At 43.2% G+C, this 19,099-nt stretch overlaps 1 protein-coding gene across 3 annotated transcripts; it reads left to right on the top strand.

Moving 5' to 3' along the window:
* Nucleotides 1-3,748: 3,748 nt before the first annotated feature.
* slc39a6 (solute carrier family 39 member 6) lies at nucleotides 3,749-18,873 on the top strand. 3 transcript variants are annotated; one of them, XM_063462247.1, is made up of 12 exons: nucleotides 3,749-3,871; nucleotides 6,141-6,334; nucleotides 6,619-7,132; nucleotides 7,370-7,526; nucleotides 8,815-8,922; nucleotides 10,028-10,197; nucleotides 11,016-11,204; nucleotides 12,263-12,347; nucleotides 12,656-13,060; nucleotides 14,146-14,226; nucleotides 15,973-16,163; nucleotides 16,700-18,873. In XM_063462247.1, the coding sequence occupies exons 2-12, from the start codon at nucleotides 6,153-6,155 to the stop codon at nucleotides 16,850-16,852; spliced, it is 2,235 nt and encodes a 744-aa protein (XP_063318317.1). In that variant the 5' UTR covers nucleotides 3,749-3,871; nucleotides 6,141-6,152; the 3' UTR covers nucleotides 16,853-18,873. The 3 variants fall into 3 exon arrangements, with proteins under 3 accessions (XP_063318317.1, XP_063318319.1, XP_063318318.1); XM_063462249.1 differs by lacking the exon at nucleotides 3,749-3,871 and adding an exon at nucleotides 3,958-4,313; XM_063462248.1 differs by lacking the exon at nucleotides 3,749-3,871 and adding an exon at nucleotides 3,958-4,301.
* Nucleotides 18,874-19,099: the final 226 nt, after the last annotated feature.

Raw genomic sequence — 19,099 nt, forward strand, 5'->3', positions numbered from 1 at the left:
TTTCACACTGAAGCGAAACCTGCAGAGTGGAGCTGCGGTAAGAGTATTCTACCTTTCAAAACTAGACAGTGCACACATGTATGATGTTAAAAGAACTTTTCTGTGGTCATGGGAAAACAGGTCACAGCTGCAGGATTTTTCCAGACTGGAACAGATAAGCAAAGTTCAGTGACAGGTGTGTTTGTTTCAGCACAAGCTGCACGAGTATTACCGAATCACCAACTGTGCAGGAAGGTTAAAGAGGCGGTTAACGTAAAAACAACGACAAGGAGCTGCGCCTGTAACGAGCTGCAAAAGAATTAGAGACACAAAGATGGTAAGAAATGAGGCGAATCAATAAAAACTGACCACAGGGAGATCCACAACAAGAGAAATGTAAGTTAACTACTAAACTACACATGATGAACACAAAGAGGCAAACATCAAAAGAAGAGTCGCAACAGCAGAGGCCTGCAGACAAGACAAGAAGAAACAAATCAGTGAGAGATACAAGCTGAGTCCAAACAGACACAGAAAGACACACAAAAAATTAAAAGACCCCAAAAAGACACAAACCAACAAAACAATACAAACACAAGCGCAAAAAGGCACAAAGGGGCAACAGATTGGTGCAAAATCACTGCAGAGAAACTCAAAGGTTCTGCACATGTGCATCAAAATGATGAGAAAAAGCACAAAGTGACTGAAAAGAATCACAGACAGACACAGAACTTCTTCCAGCTCAGAGTTTTGCTTCTGTGTGGAGTCTGCAGCGTCATCGCACATCATAAGAATTTTATTTTTAACTGAAGATAGAAATAATTCATTCACGTCCTCACTGGTGTGTATTATTATGTTCACCAACTGCAGACGACCAATCATCTTCCTTCCCGCCCTCTAACCCTGACTCTAATCCTCTGAGAAACCAAAGTGATGCTGACTCTTCCCTCATTAATCCTCCTCTTCCTCCCTCCTTCAGACAGACCTGGACAGGACAGCACTGTCACGTGATACCAGCGCTCAGTCACATGTTGTGCACTGCTGTCCAGACTTCTGCAGGTCCCCTATGATGCATTCAAGTGCTGCTGGTATTTTATGATTTATTGGGATTTATTTATTTTATTCTGCAAATGTAACAAAGATAATAAAACCCCCAGGGGGGAAAATGTAAATTTTGATTCTTTAAATATGAAAAATAGACCTGAAACGTTTAGCTAACACATGAAATACAAAAAAACTGCAGTTCCTCAAACGACCACTTGAGGATGGCTGAAAAATGTAGGTAATGCCCACAGACATCGACGTTAAAGTGCCCAATTTTACAGCAGATATAAACATGTTTAGACCCTGCTACAAAAAGGTTTTGGTCTCTGGGGATAATTTCCCTCTTTATATTAACTGTGCAGGGGGCGAATTCTTAATAAGTCACTGGGTTAAAATGTATACATGTGTGGATGCTTAAAGGAAACCATGTACTCATACTAGTGCTGTCAGCATTAATCTCGTTGAAAAATGACGTTAACGCCATAACTGCATTAACGCTGCAAATCTGCGTGTGGCTGCGCCCGTGCAGCCCCACGCACAGGGTGATCCGCGCTAACTAGCTCACGGAGATTTGCTGCGTTAATGCAGTTATGGCGTTAACGTCATTTCAACGAGATTAACGCTGACAGCACTAGCGGATACATTGCACTACTAGTAACTGCAATCTCATAAATCTAAGTATGAATAACATTTTTTTGCCACAGGCAGCTTTAGTACATTTCCCCTGATTTCAGTTTAATTATGAGCACAAAAAATGTAAGCAGGCTTTGTCTGAAGTGCTGCACCAGTATGACAGCAGCTGGAAACCTCAAACTCTCAGGAGAGATATTTAGAGGTCACTTCTAGCTGCAGTTAACTACACAGCTGATTAAACAGCAGCGTCGACTCAGGACTAAACATTTTGGTGTTAGCATCCACGCTAACGATTACCACTGAGATTCAACAAACATAAGAGGATAAGACATCAGATGTAGGCTATAATTTATTATTTTCTTTTACAAATTTGGCATAAATGATGCATGACAAACAAATGCTTACAGTAAATACAAATAATAACAATAAGATGTCATAAAATACCCACTGTCCATTTCCATATTCATCTCATTTTAATCAAAGCCACAGAGAGCCACGTGCAGGTTTATGACCCTCAGCTGAAAGAGCTAAACATATATAATAAAACAATAAATTAACAATATATAAACATAAATATCAAATTCACTGTGGTTTAAAGCCAAAGAGGAAGTGTTATTCAATTATTCAATCACAGAAATATCACAGCTGCATTAGCACATCTGGTAATGACGCACAACAGATCAGCTGCTGCAGGCGAGTGACGATCTGTGAGAAGCAGACACAGCCTGGCTCTCCAGTTAATGAAACCTATTTTAGAAACATTAATGGAATAACAGAACTGGTCAAAAGGGATAAAATTATCAAAAAATTGCGATTAAAACAAAGAAATGTCCATTACAATGAAATGCACGATAAAGGCATCAAGCCAGCGCTCCTCACAGACACTGTGGTGCTGAACTGTGGAAGGCCTCATGAAGAATTTATAATTCAGCGTGAATGTTAAACAGCAAACAGTGAAAGAATTCAAACCAGGCGAACTCGTCTCAGTCGACATCCGAGCAGCAGAACTCTGATTTAACTGTTTTGTTCTTCAGGAAGACGATAATTACAGTAACTGTGGTGCCAAAAATCACCGTGAGCTTTCTACTCCTGCTTCTTGGATCAAAGTGAGTCCCTGTAAACTATGAATCACTCTGCCATGTTTATGTAGGAAGGCTCATGCACAGAATTTGCAATTTGCCTGTAAACATATTTTATACACTGCACATATTTTGAATAAGCTCCATAAGTCTGCTGAAATTGAGCCTTTTTATCTACATTGGTCAGTCTTTCCCTGCAAGGCGTCAGGAAATAAAGTACAGAAAAGATTCAGCTGTGAAAATTTACATTTTCATTGGTTAATTGGAGTTTGTCATCGAAGCTGGCCTGTGGCATCAAAGTTTACTGTAATGAACGGTGAAACTGCAGTTCCTGGAATGGCCACTGGAGGCTGCCTACATGTTTAGTTAATCCTCATAACCTTTCAAGCTTACAGCAGAAATAAACGTGTTTGCAGCTGCTACGGACAGTTTCCCCTCCGAGTTTTTACACTCTTGGATTGGGTTAAGGCTTAAAGGCTGCTTATACTGACAGGTGTTATGACAAACTTATCCATGTCTGTGAGTTGCATCTGTACTGTTTTCTCCTGCAGCTCATTAGGATTAGTTGGTAAATTTGCTCTTCACCATCTGGCTCTAAATAAAACATCAGGACAGTGGCCAAAAAGATGAGTCCGGAAACCAGCAGGGTCCTGTTAATTTGTGCTATATCTTTTATATAATAGCCATTGTGATAATATATTTAAATTTATTGTTTTGTAAAGCAATATAGTAGCTTTTGTGTATATTTCTGTTTCTTCAACTCCTTTTTTGTAGCTGATTGTTTAAAAAAATGACTATATAACTAATCGATGTATTGGTGGCTCCATTTATCAGACTACTGATGCTATGCTTTTTGGTAAAAATATGTGCAAAACCTTTCTTTTTGTAAAACATTCAAGTTAAATTGAAACATAGAGGTCAGATCTATTTTTGTGATGGTAGCGTGCTCAGTTTCTAGTTATGCTAATCACCTTTCGTTTCCCTCCTTCTGCCCCGTCCTTTGTATGCTCAGATTTCCGGCAGCCCGTGAAGGTAACGCATCCATCAGCCGCAGTTACCGGACCGAAGAGGACAGAGCGGCACCGTGAACCGTTCATTTATCCCCGCAGAGGGTAAAAGCAGCACAAGGGCTCATTGTAAGTGGTTTCGGTCATTAAAAGGCTCGTTTAAAACCTCTCTGCGGCCGCCGGGAGCCTCAGCACGGCCGGTCCGCTCCGCTCCGCGCGGTGGTGGCAGGAGCTGGTGCTGATTTCCGGGTTGTCGTCTTTGTGCACACGGCACACGGCTGGTGCGGAGCGCACAAACCCAACGTGTTACTGTTTACCTCCAGTGCCAGTTTGTGTTTCGGGTCAAATGCAGCCACGCGTGGCTGCTCGTACCACCGGGAATGGATTTTGTATGTTTTATTAGCTCCGTTGGAGCGGCCGAGCCTCGGCAGCACAAGGCCCGAGCCTGGCCCGGGTCACCTGGCAGATATCGTCTTTGAGCATCCTCCGAGAAATTTAACGAACTAACCGGGGGTAGCAGCGTAGCTAACCGGCTAAACCACCGTTTAAAGGGGAGGAGGTGAGCGCCTGTGTGAGTGATATCGTCACTCATCGTTAAAATTGAACACCGCACACTCGTATACATTAGTACCAATACGATCGGTTTCTTATTTTAAGCTAACTTCCCAATAATCCAAACCAGCATCCGCTAACTTGGACGAACGGCACACCAAATTCCATTCAGAAAACGTCTAATTTAAACATTTCTCCTCACGTCAAAGGACGCCTACTTTAAGTTTATTGTGATTAAATTCTTTATAAGCTGCTGCTTAGATCGGCTTAGAGGAAACCTTTTTTCTGCACAGTGATCTCATCTGCTGTGCAGTTTCCATCTGTCACTTTGTGAACACCGCGGTGGGCTGCCGGTGTTTAATCATGTTTCTATTGTGTCGTTTATTCACTGTAACTGTGGCGCGCATCTGTTCCATCTGTAGTTACTTACTGGGTGAGTCTCGACTGCAAGTTCTTGTAATACTTGAGGTAGTGAGGACATTTAAGCAGTAATGTTGTAGTGAGCACTAAAATTCCCTTTGACTCAGTAAACTGTTTTCACTTCCTCAGAAAAGCAGAGTCTCAGTTTGTTTAGAGGGTGAAATGGTGAATCCTTTAAATAGTAATACAGAGAAACATGACTGAGTAAGCTGGGGAATTTCTGTGATTTCTTTTTATATGGTTATACTTGAGAATGGCGTCACCTATAGGCTGTGGGGAAATTACCACGCATTCGTGATTATAGATCCTTCATTAGTATCCTGTGATGAGTGCTGGAGCTGTTTTTTTTGTTTTTGTTTTTCTTTGCTTTTAAAATATATTCATTTTATTTTTTATTTATCTAATATAAACCAGGTATCTATCATTATTATTATCATCATCATTCACAGTTATCTCCTGCTGTCTTTAACTCCATGAACCTGAGGTAAAGACAGCAGCTGGGCTACGATTTCAGTTACATTGGTAATTAGAGTAAAGCAGATGGAGCAGGAGTGTTTCTTGAGTCAGGAGATACAGTCCATAGATTTTTGATGAAAACTAATCCACTTAGAGGTATGCAAAGAGGTTAAGTTACTGTTTTAATATTAGGTTTTAAGTGTAGATATTACATATAAATAGGCAATATAAATATGTAATAAGGGTTGTTTTTATCAGTTATCCGTGGGGGGGCATTTTAAAACTGCGACCTAGTTAAACCTAGCTAAAGCAAATGTAGTTCAGAGAAGGATGAAAGTTCCTTCAGATAATGAGTGAATTGGAAATCTGTTCAGATAATATGAGACAGACTCTATTAGTCTCAGAGATGGGAAATTCACATTGTTACTGCAGCAAAGTGGACAAGGCAGCATAGCTAAGAACAACAATACTGTGCATCAATCGAAGAAAATATACAGTATACAAGGGAGAAGAAATTTATATCTATATATACAATAGTACAGTATACTAGTAGCAGCAGAATCTTACAGTTTCAATGTTGGAGTTAATTTTTTGTTTATGATCCAGTGTTAATTAGTTAATGTTCCCAAATGATGCCCCATGTTTCATCGCTCGGTCTATAGAATAAATCAAACATCTTTTGGGAAATTTCATCAATAATCAGTCATTAAAAACATTCAGTTTCATCTACTGCTCAGCTCTCCAGTGTACGAGGGGCAGCCAATCAGAAGAATTTTGGCTTTAGGTGGGAGGGGCTAATAACAGTTTGTGGAAGAGGATGAATAGAGGTGCTGCACCAAGGCCCAGGATAAGATACGATTACACAAGGACTGTAATTGAGTCCAAGAATAAAACAAATGTAATAGTTTCACTCTTGGCGTTTTCTCTTGTTGACATGTCAACATATCTAACATCTGTGTTTTTTCCACAGGAAGAAGAGGAGATGAGTGCAGTTCTGGTGCTGATGTTTCTCATCGCCGTGAGCGGCGACTCATTAGGCGCCGTTACAGACTGCAGCGAGTCCACGATGGAAACCAACAGCGCGGTGCGTTTACTGTCCTCTGTCGTCGACGCCCAGAGAGCCGAGCAGAGTCGGAGGGAACACCTGGAGGCTCTGTTCAACAGGTGAGCTCCTGGCAGTGAGACAGGTGGAGCTAGTCCAGCAGCTGGTTTGTTAGTCAGCAGCTAAAGCCATCGAGTCTGCGTGTTAGCTGCACGTGTGGCTGCAGGCCTCACTCTCACATATACACTAACTGCTGATTGCATAGATTTACACACACACCTGCAGGCCTGCACATCTTTTATACTTTTCTGTTGTCTAAATTTACATGAAATTGTTATTTTAAAGGTCCCACAGACACCGTGTTACTGCGCCATGTTTAATCGTTCTGTTCAATTAAATCTGACAGATATGGAGAAAACGGCACCATCTCTCTGGCCGGGTTAAAGCGCCTCCTTCAGAGCGTTGGGCTGGATCGCACGAGGACTGTTATGGTGCAGCATCACGAGCAACCCGGACACCATCACCACCACCACCACAAAGGCCACCACCATCACCACCATCCCCATGAAAGCAATTCTGATCACCTAAAACACCTTTCACAGCCCCAGAAGTTTCCAGAGACCCCCGACAACCACGACGGTGCCGTGGGAAAGAAAAGCGAGGATCCAGATAGTCGTCTAAACCTCTATGACAAGAAAACCACAGTGGCGGCGGCGGCGGCTCAGGAGGTCGGCACCACAGTGACATACAGAGCTCAGCTCGTGGTGAAACAACAAGATGGAAGCCAGGGACGACCGTCAGGGGAAGAAACAACCAGGACTGCCGTCACCGAGAGCCAGACACAGGCAACCACAAGCAGCGACAGTGAGCATGATCATGACGGTGATCAGGATCATCTCCACGGCCAGAACAGTTCAGAGGTACGACACTGGTTTCTGGCTCAGCTGCAGTCAGCAAATCAGCTGATGTCAGCCGAGATGTTTGTACTCGTACACGTGAGAAATCAAATCTCTTATCAGGTGTTTTCTTCAAACTGCTTTAATCCTGCGTTTCTTCTGTATCTGCAAGCCGCTTTGCAACCTGTGTGCACCTCTGTGGTCTTCGTCTCTTTAAATCTGTCTTTACTCAGTGTTGTTGTTTAATCTTTTTCACTCTAGTGTCTGAACGCCTCCTTCATCCTCTCCTCACACGGGATGTCTCAGGAGGCGGGCGTCACGCTCAGCGACTTCAGCTTTCTTTGCCCCGCCCTCCTCAATCAGATCGATGGAGGAGCGTGCGTGCGGCACGGAGACGCCTCGGCACACGGGGCGAGAGGTAGGACCAAAACTCCTCATCAGTATGTCCAGGAAAATGTCTGCAGCTGCTGATCATCACTTCAGTGTTATTTTATACCAGAGAAATAATAAGAAAGCAAAAAGCAGAATAAGAAAAACGACCATTTAATTTTTTGTTCAGTCGAGATTTTATTGCCTCTGCTGTAAAATCTAATGACTGACGTCTTCTTTAAGCAGACTTTAGCTGCTCTTTGTTTGAAGCTGTTGGGCTGAGCGGTGAACCTGGCTCAACGTTTGCGGTATTTTGTTTGATCTTCTGGTAAAATCACATTCCTGTTGCATGAATCGCTCGCTGCACCCTGAACAACATATTCCGAGTGTGACAGTGAACGTGTGTGTGTTTAACTTCAGAGAGTGCTGACTCTGTCCTGGCTGCTCAGTCACATCACCAATCAGAGTCATTTTGGTAAATCGATTATTTAACACAGCTATTCTTTAACAAACGTGCTGTTACTGAACTTTAACACGGGACCCTTTACAGGCAGTTTCTTCAACCTTCACTATAATTCAAATGAAACCAAATAAAAACGAGGTGGAGGTGGTGGAGGACAGGTTCATCTGGTCAGGGGTTGGGCCTCTATTATGACTCCAAGGGTAAAGGACAGCGATGAGTTAACTGGAAATAACAACTGAATGTGAAGTGAACGGCTGGTTGGAAGGAAAGAAAAGAAGGAACACTGAAGGACCAAAACGAGCGTCACGCAGGAACAAAATGCAGGACGGTCTTTGTGTTATCACCAAACATTTGGAGCCAATATTACAAACTGCATTCAAATTAAAATAGTTTTGCTCCCAGTGCAGCTCCGTCTGTCTCCAGGCCTTCGAACATCTGAGGAAAGTTCCCACCAGGATTAAACCCCTCAGGCGGCAGGACTACAGCTGATTACTGCTGTCAGACTCTGACTTTGTGGTCTGATTGCTGTAATCTGGATATTTTGATCCTGATATTTGATTTGATGGTTTTCACAGTTTTTTTGTTGCTGATCAGCTGGAAAAAACAGATCTGAGTGTTTGGGAAATGTTGCCACCGACTGAGGATCGAAGCATTTTGTATTTTTAGATGAAGTGTTTGCTTATCATCATCATCATCATCAGTGTGTTTGTGTTGAGTGTAAACCTGCAGTGTTTAATCTGCTGAACCAGTTTAAACCAGTTACACTCTGTGTGTCACAGTGTCCCGTCCTCTGACCTCAGCTTTACGGCTCTTTGAATTTGTAAGAATGAAGTAATAACTTCTGATTTTCATCTTTCCTTCTTCCTGTTTTTAGAGCATAAGCATCACAAGCATGCTCACGGTCACCATGGAGACCACAACCACTCTGACCACGACCACAGTGAGCACATGGGCGGGGAGAACAACAGAAACATCACCACAGGTAAGTTTAATGTGAGCAGTCTGCACCACCTAAACCTCCCCACCCAGTGTGGGAGGAAAGTTAATCTCAGATCACTTTTTGCAAAAATGGTATTAATAATAATAATAATTATACTGCTAATATGAAATGTAAACATGGTATTTGTATCACACTTTTTAAAATGCAGTTATAAAGCATTTCACAGTTTGGATAAAAACATAAAGAACTGAACATATTCTAAAACACAAACGCGTTCAAGCACATGTTTATAAAAGCACATGTATAAACTAAAGTCTGCAGTACAGTTAGTCGATATGAAGACGGTCTGAGGAGACTGAGGCTGACATCAGCTGACAGTAAAAGAAACCCTGGTGAAAAATAACTCTGAAGGTTCTTAGCAGGAGGTTTGATGTTGCTGGGAGGGGATGTTGTAATGACTGACCTCAGTGTACAAACACTCGGCGCTGTCAGTGCTGAGACTGAGCTTGAACATAAACACATCCAGTTAGTGGAAGTTGTGAAGCGTTCGCTGAGGTCAGAGAAGCTGCTGATGTGTTCAGGAAGCCACAGCTGTGTAGTAATCGTAGGAAGGATGACGACATGTAGTCTGTAAATTTAATTGTGAAATGTCTGACAGTATGATGAAAATAATGTGACAGCACTGCCAGACTGATGAATGGTGTCAGACGCTGCAGATGAATCAAACTAAAACTGATTATTTATCGAGCAGCTCCATTTGCAGGCTCGTGTCGGGTGAGAATTGGCATCTTTAAAGTGAAATTTATGCTCTTGAACGTGTCCGTCCAGCAGTCTGCAGTTACTGTTGCTGGACATGGACGACCTGTAGAGTTCATCAGGAAAAGAACGAATAAATGATCAAAGATAACAAAAATACAGTGAGGACACTACAGACTGCGACTGCTCGTGGGCCGCCTCTGTGCTGCCCCGCTCAGCAGAGTGAAACCAGTCTGAGGTCATGACTCTCAGAGGGATCGCTCTGGGTCGGCACTGAGTTTCTGCCTGAAGTTGAAGAATCACAGCGTCGTGTTCTGGAAGCAGAGACGGTGCGTTCCTTTCTGTCAGCAGCGTTTTAATGATGTTTCTGAAGCTTGCGTTTGTGTTGCAGCGTGGGTCGGCGGGTTCCTCTCCATCACCATCATCAGCCTGCTGTCTCTGCTCGGCGTCGTCCTCATCCCGCTCATGAACAAAGTTTTCTTCAAGTTCCTCCTCAGCTTCCTGGTGGCGCTGGCCGTGGGCACGCTGAGCGGCGACGCATTCCTGCACCTCATCCCCCACGTGAGTCCCTGCAGAGCGCGACCACCTGACACACAGGAAGTCGTACAACACGTGATGTTCATGCTCTCAAGTTAAAGTGATCAATGACTTCAGCTGTTGAACAGCAGAGAGCGAGCCAGCAGACAGAGATGCTGCTTAGCTGCATGTTTATAAATCGAATGCAGCAGTGAGGTGAAGCGAGTGTGTTTGAATCCTTTTTTTTATCAAATTTGACTCTTTGTCGAGCTCTAAAACCAAACTGTGAGATTCTCACACTAAACAGAGATTTGTAATCAATGATCTATCAGGTAGATCAGGACTCTGATTCTAATCAGCAGCCAACTGATTGATCAGCCTCTAATTATTCTATTATTTTATCATATTCTTCATTTTTCCAGTTAAAACTCACTGAGACTGTAAACGTCTTGTTCAAGAGTGATGTGGACAAAAGGGAAGCGGCCATTGCAACATGTTTACACATTCATAGACACGCAGACTCCACTAAGTGAGGATCATATGTCATGTGTGTGACATCATGTGCATTCAAAGATCACAACAATCACAACTTTAAATTATTTTTTTAAGAACAGTCAGATAAAGAACATTTTGTAACCGTTTACAGAAAGATTTGTGACAGTTTTTCTGTCTGTTTGCTTTTTTTCTGATAATAAAGAGCTTCATCATCATCATCATCGGTCTGTAAACATTCAGACGGGTTGCTGGTAGCAGCTTCATATTTACTCCACATACATGAGATACTTTCAGTCTAAATATTTAGTTCTTGCTGCTCCCCCTGTGTCACATACTTATGCTAAGCTAAGCTAACGCTGTGTGATCAGTCTCAGGGAGGCCACCATCACCACCACGACGACGCAGCGATGACGGGACACCACCACCACCACGACGAGCACGAGGAGAACCTGGACGCGGTGTGGAAGGGCCTGACGGCTCTGAGTGGAGTCTACTTCATGTTTCTCATCGAGCACTTCCTGACGCTCGGAAAAATGTACAAGGAGAAGAAACAGAAGGTCAGAGACGGCGAGTTTCTCTAACAGTCAGAATGACGTTTAACACTCCTGATTCCTGTTGTTCGTGCAGACAAACTGTTAAACTGACTGTTTAACACACTGAGACCTGAGTCACACCATACAGCCCGCTCTTGCTTAGAATTTAGTTACTTTAAAGCCCTCAATTAATAACCAAAGGTCAGAACAGAGCATCGTACAGTCACAGTCTTACAGGCAGACCTCCACACAGACAGCTCACGACGGCCTGTTTGACAAACATCAGCTGCAGAATCCAAACATCCTGATGTCAAAGTAAAGGATCTTTCTTTGGGGCTTTGCACAGATCTTTGAGACAGCTTCATAGACGTGTGGGAGATTTCATTAAAAAAGCTCTTTGATCACATAGTTTACATGCAGTGTGCAGCGCAGCCTTCTGCCATGAAATTGGATGAACACAAACACCTCAAAATTTCAGTTTTTCACAAAAATCCCCGACTCAGCTCAAACACTTTGAGGTTTGGCTCCGAGGAACATATTTTGCTGTCTTCGCCTTTTTTCAGCTGAGTGAGTTTCTGAAGTCTGCTCCCCCTGCGTGGCTGCAGATCGCCGCCCGTGTTTGGTTTCAACGTGACTTTGCAGTTTTTTATTTTTTCAAACATCATGAAAAATCGACGCGTCCTCTGTTTACGCTTTGCAAAGATGCAGTCGGACACAAACTGTCTGATTTAGAATCAGTTTTCCTTCTCTGTTCATTTCTATGACAGAGAGTTAATTGTGACACTTTGCACACCGCAGCTACAAATTCTTAAAAACTGGAAACAATAACTCTTTTTAACACGTTGATTTTCTTTTCTGATTGTTCACTCTTAAAGGAAATATTTATTTCTCATCTCATGGGTTTTTTTGTTGAGAAATTGGTGTCTGACTTAACAGTAAGAACAAAAATGGAGGTAAAATGAAGGCGTTTAAGCATTCATGGTAATAAGTATTCTGGCCTACAAACCTTCGTGCTGCTGTCAGGAAACTGTAAACTGGTCCTTTCATGTTGATGTTGATGAGTTTGTACGAACTCCACGCAGATCCAGAAGAAGTGTGATCAGAACGAGAACGCGGATCCAGAGAAACAGCCGGCGCTGGAGGAGAACAGCGTGAAGCCGAGTGAAGGTGAGAGACGAAACGAAACAAAGTCGGTGAATTATTTCACGTTTTGTTCAACAACTGAGGATTTGGCTCAAAGTGAAGCCGAGCGTCACTCGAGCCGAGAGCTGAGATGTGTTTCTGTATGAAGGCTTGTGTCAGCTTGGTGCATATTAACAACTGTGATGTCACGTTTGGCGTGTAGCGGATTGGTGAAGGCTTTAAGAGCTGCAGCTCGATCCACCATAGAGAACAGAGCTCTGACCTCTGAAACGGCGCAGGCGGAGGTCGACCTCCCGGCCTAACCTGACCAGATCTCCATATTGTGTCTCCAGATGTGGAGACTAACGGCGCCAGCACGTTTGGCGACCACTCGAGCAGCCTGCACGGCAGCAGCGTGGCGGAGGAGGAGCAGGTGATGCTGGCGCCGCAGGTGTCCGTCGTTTCGCCGCAGGCTTACGGCCGAGCGTCGGGGGGCGCCGCTAACTACACCGACGAGGACTGCGAGAACAAATGCCACTCCCACTTCCATGACACGGTTGGCCAGACGGACAGCAGGCACCACCACCACCACGACTACCATCACATCCTGCACCACCACCACTCTCAGAACCACCACCCGCACAGCCACTCCCACTCCTACTCAGAGCAGCACTTCCAGGAGGCCGGAGTGGCCACGCTGGCCTGGATGGTCATCATGGGAGACGGACTGCACAACTTCAGCGACGGCCTCGCTATCGGTGAGTAGAAGGTCACAACCCGTGATCTCACTTCCTCTTTAGCTTCAGTTTTTTGTCTTGAACTAGTTTAACAGCAAACACACCAGTTTCTAACCAATCAGAGCCCAGCAGGGTTGGTTTAACGTGACTAAACATGGCGCTGAGAGAGTTTGTCATGTCACCACAGGAAGTGACCATTCAACAAGTCATCAGTTGGATATTTGTCTGCAGGAGAGAGATAAAATTATATTTGTGAGGGTGTTAAAAACTAAATATTTGGTTTTGTTGTCACTGATGGGGATGAAATTCTTTAACCTCAGCTTAAGGAACCAGTCAGTGTCTGATTTCAGAGGCAGGTGTAAGTGGGCGTGGTCTGCAGTGATAGGCAATACAATATGGACCCAAGGGACAGCATGTATAGTGAAAAGGGGGCGGGGCCTAAAATGGATCCGTGTGGAACGCCGCAGATCGAAGCAGCTGTTTCAGAACGCTGATGGAAAACAAGCTGTTAGTCAGATATGAGCTGAACATATTCAGGGTGATACCACGGATACCAAAAGACGGGAAATCAACGTTTCATGATTCACAAGTCGTACAATGAATGACTCACATCAGCAATACTCAAAAGATGCAGAGTTGTGATGTCATTTCAAACCAGACTGAAGAATCTCAACAAAGCTCCAGAACTTCAGATGAAAAATTGTGGCTTTGGTCCAAAGGTCTCTTTGAAGACTCTGAAGGGACAGATGTCGTAATTAGTGGGTTTAAACTTCTCAACAGTTTTAAGTCTGGAAGTGAGATTGGTTGAAACTGATCGGAGTGGAGAAAGTAGAAACATGAGAGAGTTACGGGATGAAGCGTCAGTTCTGTGCACAGAAATCATCTTCACAGAATAGGTTAGAAAATTGGTGCACAGCATATTTAACATACTTGACCACTGACGGCAGACTTAGTAATGTTAGAACAAACTGTGGTGATTAAAGTTAAACATCACGAGGATTCACCCTCAGCCATGGTAAACAGTGACATGTAAGATGTGCATTTTCATGCTGATGTTTGCCTCTTGCTGCTGATGGTTTCTAATATTTGGATTTCTCTTTTTGCAGGCGCTGCTTTCACTGAGGGTCTGTCCAGCGGTCTCAGCACGTCTGTGGCTGTTTTCTGCCACGAGCTGCCTCATGAGCTGGGTGAGACTTTTTCATCTTATCTCAGTGGAACATTTTCTCTGTAAGCCCCAGTCTTACCTACATAAAGTACTTTATTATTGCAGTGGAATAAAGAGATATTGGCTTTGAAAGAATTAAAAAATTTACTTCTTTCAGTTCAATATTTAAACTTTTAAACATCTGTTCATTTAAATATGGAAACCTTTCACTGGGAGGTCACTGCATGTTTATTTTGTCATGAAATCAAAATCAAGAATCAGGCACTCCGTAATTCACTGCCTGCATGTGTTGGTCGCAGCTGATTCCTGCGTCGTGCAGTTATTTTAAAGCAGTAACACCACAGTAAGAGACAGACAAGGTTTAAATGTGTGGAACAGCAGAAGGTGAAGAGCTCGTTTCTTTCTGCAAACACAACACAGCTCACTTATTCAACCACCTGAAAATACACCACAAACTGCACGATCTTTAATGCAAGAAGGCAAAGAGGAACAGTGCAATGGCTGCTAGGCTGAACCAACCAACACCAGCTCAGGCGTCTATAAGAGCGAGCCCGTGCAGCACGTCTGTCTAGGGATGGGTATCGTTTAGGTTTTATCCGATACCGGTGCCAAACCGGTACTTTTGAAACGGTGCTCAAACCGGTGCTTAAAGAATGGAGAACACAAAATTGGTCCAAAAACCTCTCATGTTCAGCTGTTTTCTTTGTAAAAAGATAACAATGTTAGCCTTTTCTGCAGCTATAGGGCATATATGGTATCACTCTTGGTTGGAAGCAGTGCTTAATCAATGGAAAAAACACAAAATTGGTCCAAAAACCTCTCACGTTTAGCTGTTTTCCACTTTTTCTTTGGTCATTTTAGCCTTTTTGACCAGGGTGAAGGGAGTATCTGCCATCAAACAAGAAGACAGCTGCATGTAACTACGACGGTGTTTGCTAGTTCACCTTACATGCATTAATTTAATAACGTGGTTAGCCTACTCAACGTGAATTACACACGAACAACATTAAGCTACTCACGCAGAGAAGAACGGCTGCTGCTGCCATCATCATCCTCATCATTTCTGCTACACTGGCAGGGCTACGGGCCAGGACTCTCCTCTTCGAGTTTTTGGGGGGTGTTGCTAACTCCGGGTCCGATAACAGGCACCACACCCGCAGTAGATGTGCTCGGTGTGAGGTCTCAAATACGGCGCATTTCTCGGCTTTTAAAAAAAACGCTATGCGTCGCCAGGTGTTTCATCAGATTCGAGGTGTTACCTCCTTTGACAGTATCACAGTATCAGCTTAAAGCACTTGTTGCAGGCAGCTGAGTTTGCATCTTTTGCTGCGAAGTACAGCCAGACTTTTGACCGCTTCACCTTGGGCAGTTTTTAATCTGTAGCTCTGCTCTAAAAGAACGTACGTACCTGGGCCCGCCTACTATCATCGGAAACGTAAAATGATTGGCTAGAAGTCATCACAGCTCAGGAAAAAAAAGCACCGAAATAAAGCACCGAAATGTGCGCTGCTTTTCGGTCTGGTTACTACCGTTTATGTCAGAACCGGTGCCATCATGGCACTGGACACCGGTACCAATCCCTACGTCTGTCTTTGTGCACAGTCCTGCTCTTGATTCTTTTCATGTGTTTCTGTGATGTTTTATTTATTAGTTATCCTGTCCTTGGACACAGTCTGATCCTTAATTTAGTTCAGGATCAGAAGTTTTATCCACATCCAACATGCAGGTGCAGCAGTCGGAGTGAGTAACAGTCTTCTCTGATTCTCAGGTGACTTTGCGGTGCTCCTGAAGGCCGGCATGACGGTGCGTCAGGCCATTCTTTACAACGTGCTGTCGGCCATGATGGCCTACCTGGGCATGATCACCGGGATTTTGATTGGACACTACGCCGAGAACATCTCCACGTGGATATTTGCCCTCACAGCTGGGCTCTTCATGTACGTGGCCCTGGTGGACATGGTAAGTGAGCATTACCCTCCAGCCAATCAAAAGAGAGCATCCACTCTGACATCCTGATCCACAGAGGGAGAGGTTCACTTTTAATGCTGTGAAATTTAAATAAATATTCCACATAAAAAAATGTTCATTTTGCTTGACACAAAATACAGAGTTCAACCTGAGATGAAGATACTGCCATCATTTTAATGGCATCTCATAAATCGTAAAAATCCCGTCATATAAATGTCTGTACGTCTGAAAAACAGCTGCAGGAGGGTTTAGTGTCACAGTCAGCTGCTCTCCGGAAAACACAGCAGAGCTTCTTTCTCCTGAACAAAGGCGCCCTCTCGTGGCTGTCGCCCTGCACTACACTCTAGAAAAGCTTGTTCGATTTTTTTTTTACCTCCTAGTTACTCACTCACTGTGTAACCAGGTACTGCAGCAGATGTGTGGTGCATTGTCCGTTCATCAAAACTAACGTCTGTTATTTCCTTCATGGGAAAAGTTCCTGTTTTCTGCAGAGGGTCTGTGAGCCTCAGACAGTTTTCTTCTTTCAGGTCCCTGAGATGTTGCACAATGACGCCGGCGACCACGGCTTCAGCCACTGGGGCTTCTTCCTCCTCCAGAACGCCGGCATCCTGCTGGGCTTCTGCATAATGCTGCTAATCGCCATTTTTGAGCACAAAATCCAGCTGGACCTGGGATACTGAGAGAGACGCAGTCCTGAGCTTCACCTGCATTCCAGTGCCGCCATCAGAGTTGTAGTGTTTTTTTTATTTGTTGTTGATAGACGCCTTGAGTTAGTTTTTACTTGTGAAGCAGGAAAGCAGCAGTTCAACCGTGGGTGCTGAACTGAGCCCGTCTGCCAGAGCCGCTGAGGCTCCAACCTCAGCTGGCTGGAGGTCAGCTGTTTAAAAAAGGTTCAGAAATATTTTTTTAAGTTTTTTCTTTGCGTTAAACTTGTAGCTGTTTTTGTCTTTGTCAACAAACACACGACCATCACAAGAGGGAAACACCTGGAGTCCATCCAGAACTGTCACCAGTTATCGTTTCATATTTATGAAAAATTCATGAAGGAGAAACTGTTGCTTTCATCCGCCCGGAGCTCTTCTGAGGAACATGTTTTATTCGGTTTTTGCTAATTTTGTGTCTGTTTTTCTTCTGCTGCTGCTGAGTGAGCCCGATCAATGTTACAGTGTTATCCTCTGACAGTTTTCAGTTTCAGACCAGTTTTTCCTTTTCTCTGTGACGCTCTGGACAGATTTCTTCATCACAGGCTGAAAGTGAGAGTGACTTTCACGTTGCTTCAGTGTCTTCCTCTCACTCAGGTCATCAGCCAGCGTCTGAAGCCGCAGTTTGAAATCTGTCAGTTAATTTTAAATCCTGTGGGTTTAAATTTAAATATTTGCCAACAAGTAACTGTTACACTGAGGTGTTTACAGCCAGCTGAGTTGTGCTGGTTGTAAAAACCTTTGTTTAGCTGAAATTAAACTCTGTAACTCATTTAAGGAAGTTGAACTTTCTGTTTCCTGTCACCAGCTGGAAGTCCGTCCAGTTAATGAGAAATCTGCGACATCTCAGTCTGAAATCACAGACAGGCTTCAGATCTGAGATAGAAATTAGTGAGTATAAAATAAATCTTCTGTTAATCAACTAAAATTTTTGGCGTGTAAACGATCCGCTCCTTCCTGTGGAGACTCTGTTGTAAAAAGACAAACAAACAAACAGTTTTTGTTTCTGTCATCGAAACAGTCGATTCATGAAAAACTGAAAGGAAGTGATTACAATCAAAAAGGGGAAACTGAGCAGTGTGCTTTTTTTTTTCTTTTAAATTCTGCTTTTTTCATTTATTTGATTGTTAAGAGATAATGTGGCAGCTCAACATAAAACAAATATTTCTAACAAGTCTCTGCATTACCCTCCAGCTGAACGTGGACTCGTTTCGAAGGATCTCAACAACAAGAGTTGTTTTAATGGTTCACGGTTCGCTTTTCAGACGCTGCTCTGAGGTTTAGGTCAAATCACGTTTTCCTCTTAAAAGAAAAAAAATCACCTCAGACTCTCACTGTGCTCGTTACATGTGTAACATTATGTGTGTCGTACTTTAAAAGTATGCAGTTCATTTGTTTGACTTCCTGTGATGTTGGTTGTGAAGATCGAGGATCATACAACACGTATTTAAAAAAAAAAAAAACAACCCTGATTTTAAATTTGTGGGAAAAAGTACGGAAACCAAAAGAGGAGCGACTTCCTTCATATTTGTGTGTTTAATGCTTCTGTTCATGAAAGGTGGATAAAATCATACAGAAAGGACAAACAGCTCCGCAGTGAAGGTTTCATTCTGATTTTATGTTCTTCCATGTTTGGCATGTGAAATCATCATTTTTACTTTTTTCTGTATTTTATTTAAACAAAACGTTTTTTTTCTGTTTGTGGTAACACAAAGTAAAATCTGTCATTTCTGTTTCCCTGAGAAACAAACTGGGATCTTCACCAAAACCAGCTCACACCTCAAAACCTCCTCCTGGAGCTCATCTGCACTCTATCCTCAGTTACTGGTGATTAAACACATACATATTTATGGTTCTGCAGAGCTGTTTCAAACTGTTTCTGTTATTTTGTCCACCCCTGTCGCAGACCGCAGAGCCCTTCAGGCAGCTTTGTTGTCGACTCGCTGTGCTCTGACATTCCTGAACACCAATAAACTTCACACTTCACACCACCTGCTGCTCTGTGCGTCTGATTTGATTCTAAAATGTAAAGATCTCGTTTTTTCTTACTCGTCACAAAATTGCAAAACTTTATTTCTGCTTTGGATTGATTTTAGTTGTTAATCTTTTGATTGAGGTCACATTTGAACATTATAAAAGTCACGTTTGTTTTTGAATTGATATGGAATAAATCACTTTTTTAGTTATGATAACATTTATAACTATTAGCGCTGTCAGTGTTAATCT

Source organism: Pelmatolapia mariae, linkage group LG18 (genome assembly GCF_036321145.2).
Source record: "Pelmatolapia mariae isolate MD_Pm_ZW linkage group LG18, Pm_UMD_F_2, whole genome shotgun sequence".
Lineage (NCBI taxonomy): Eukaryota > Metazoa > Chordata > Actinopteri > Cichliformes > Cichlidae > Pelmatolapia > Pelmatolapia mariae.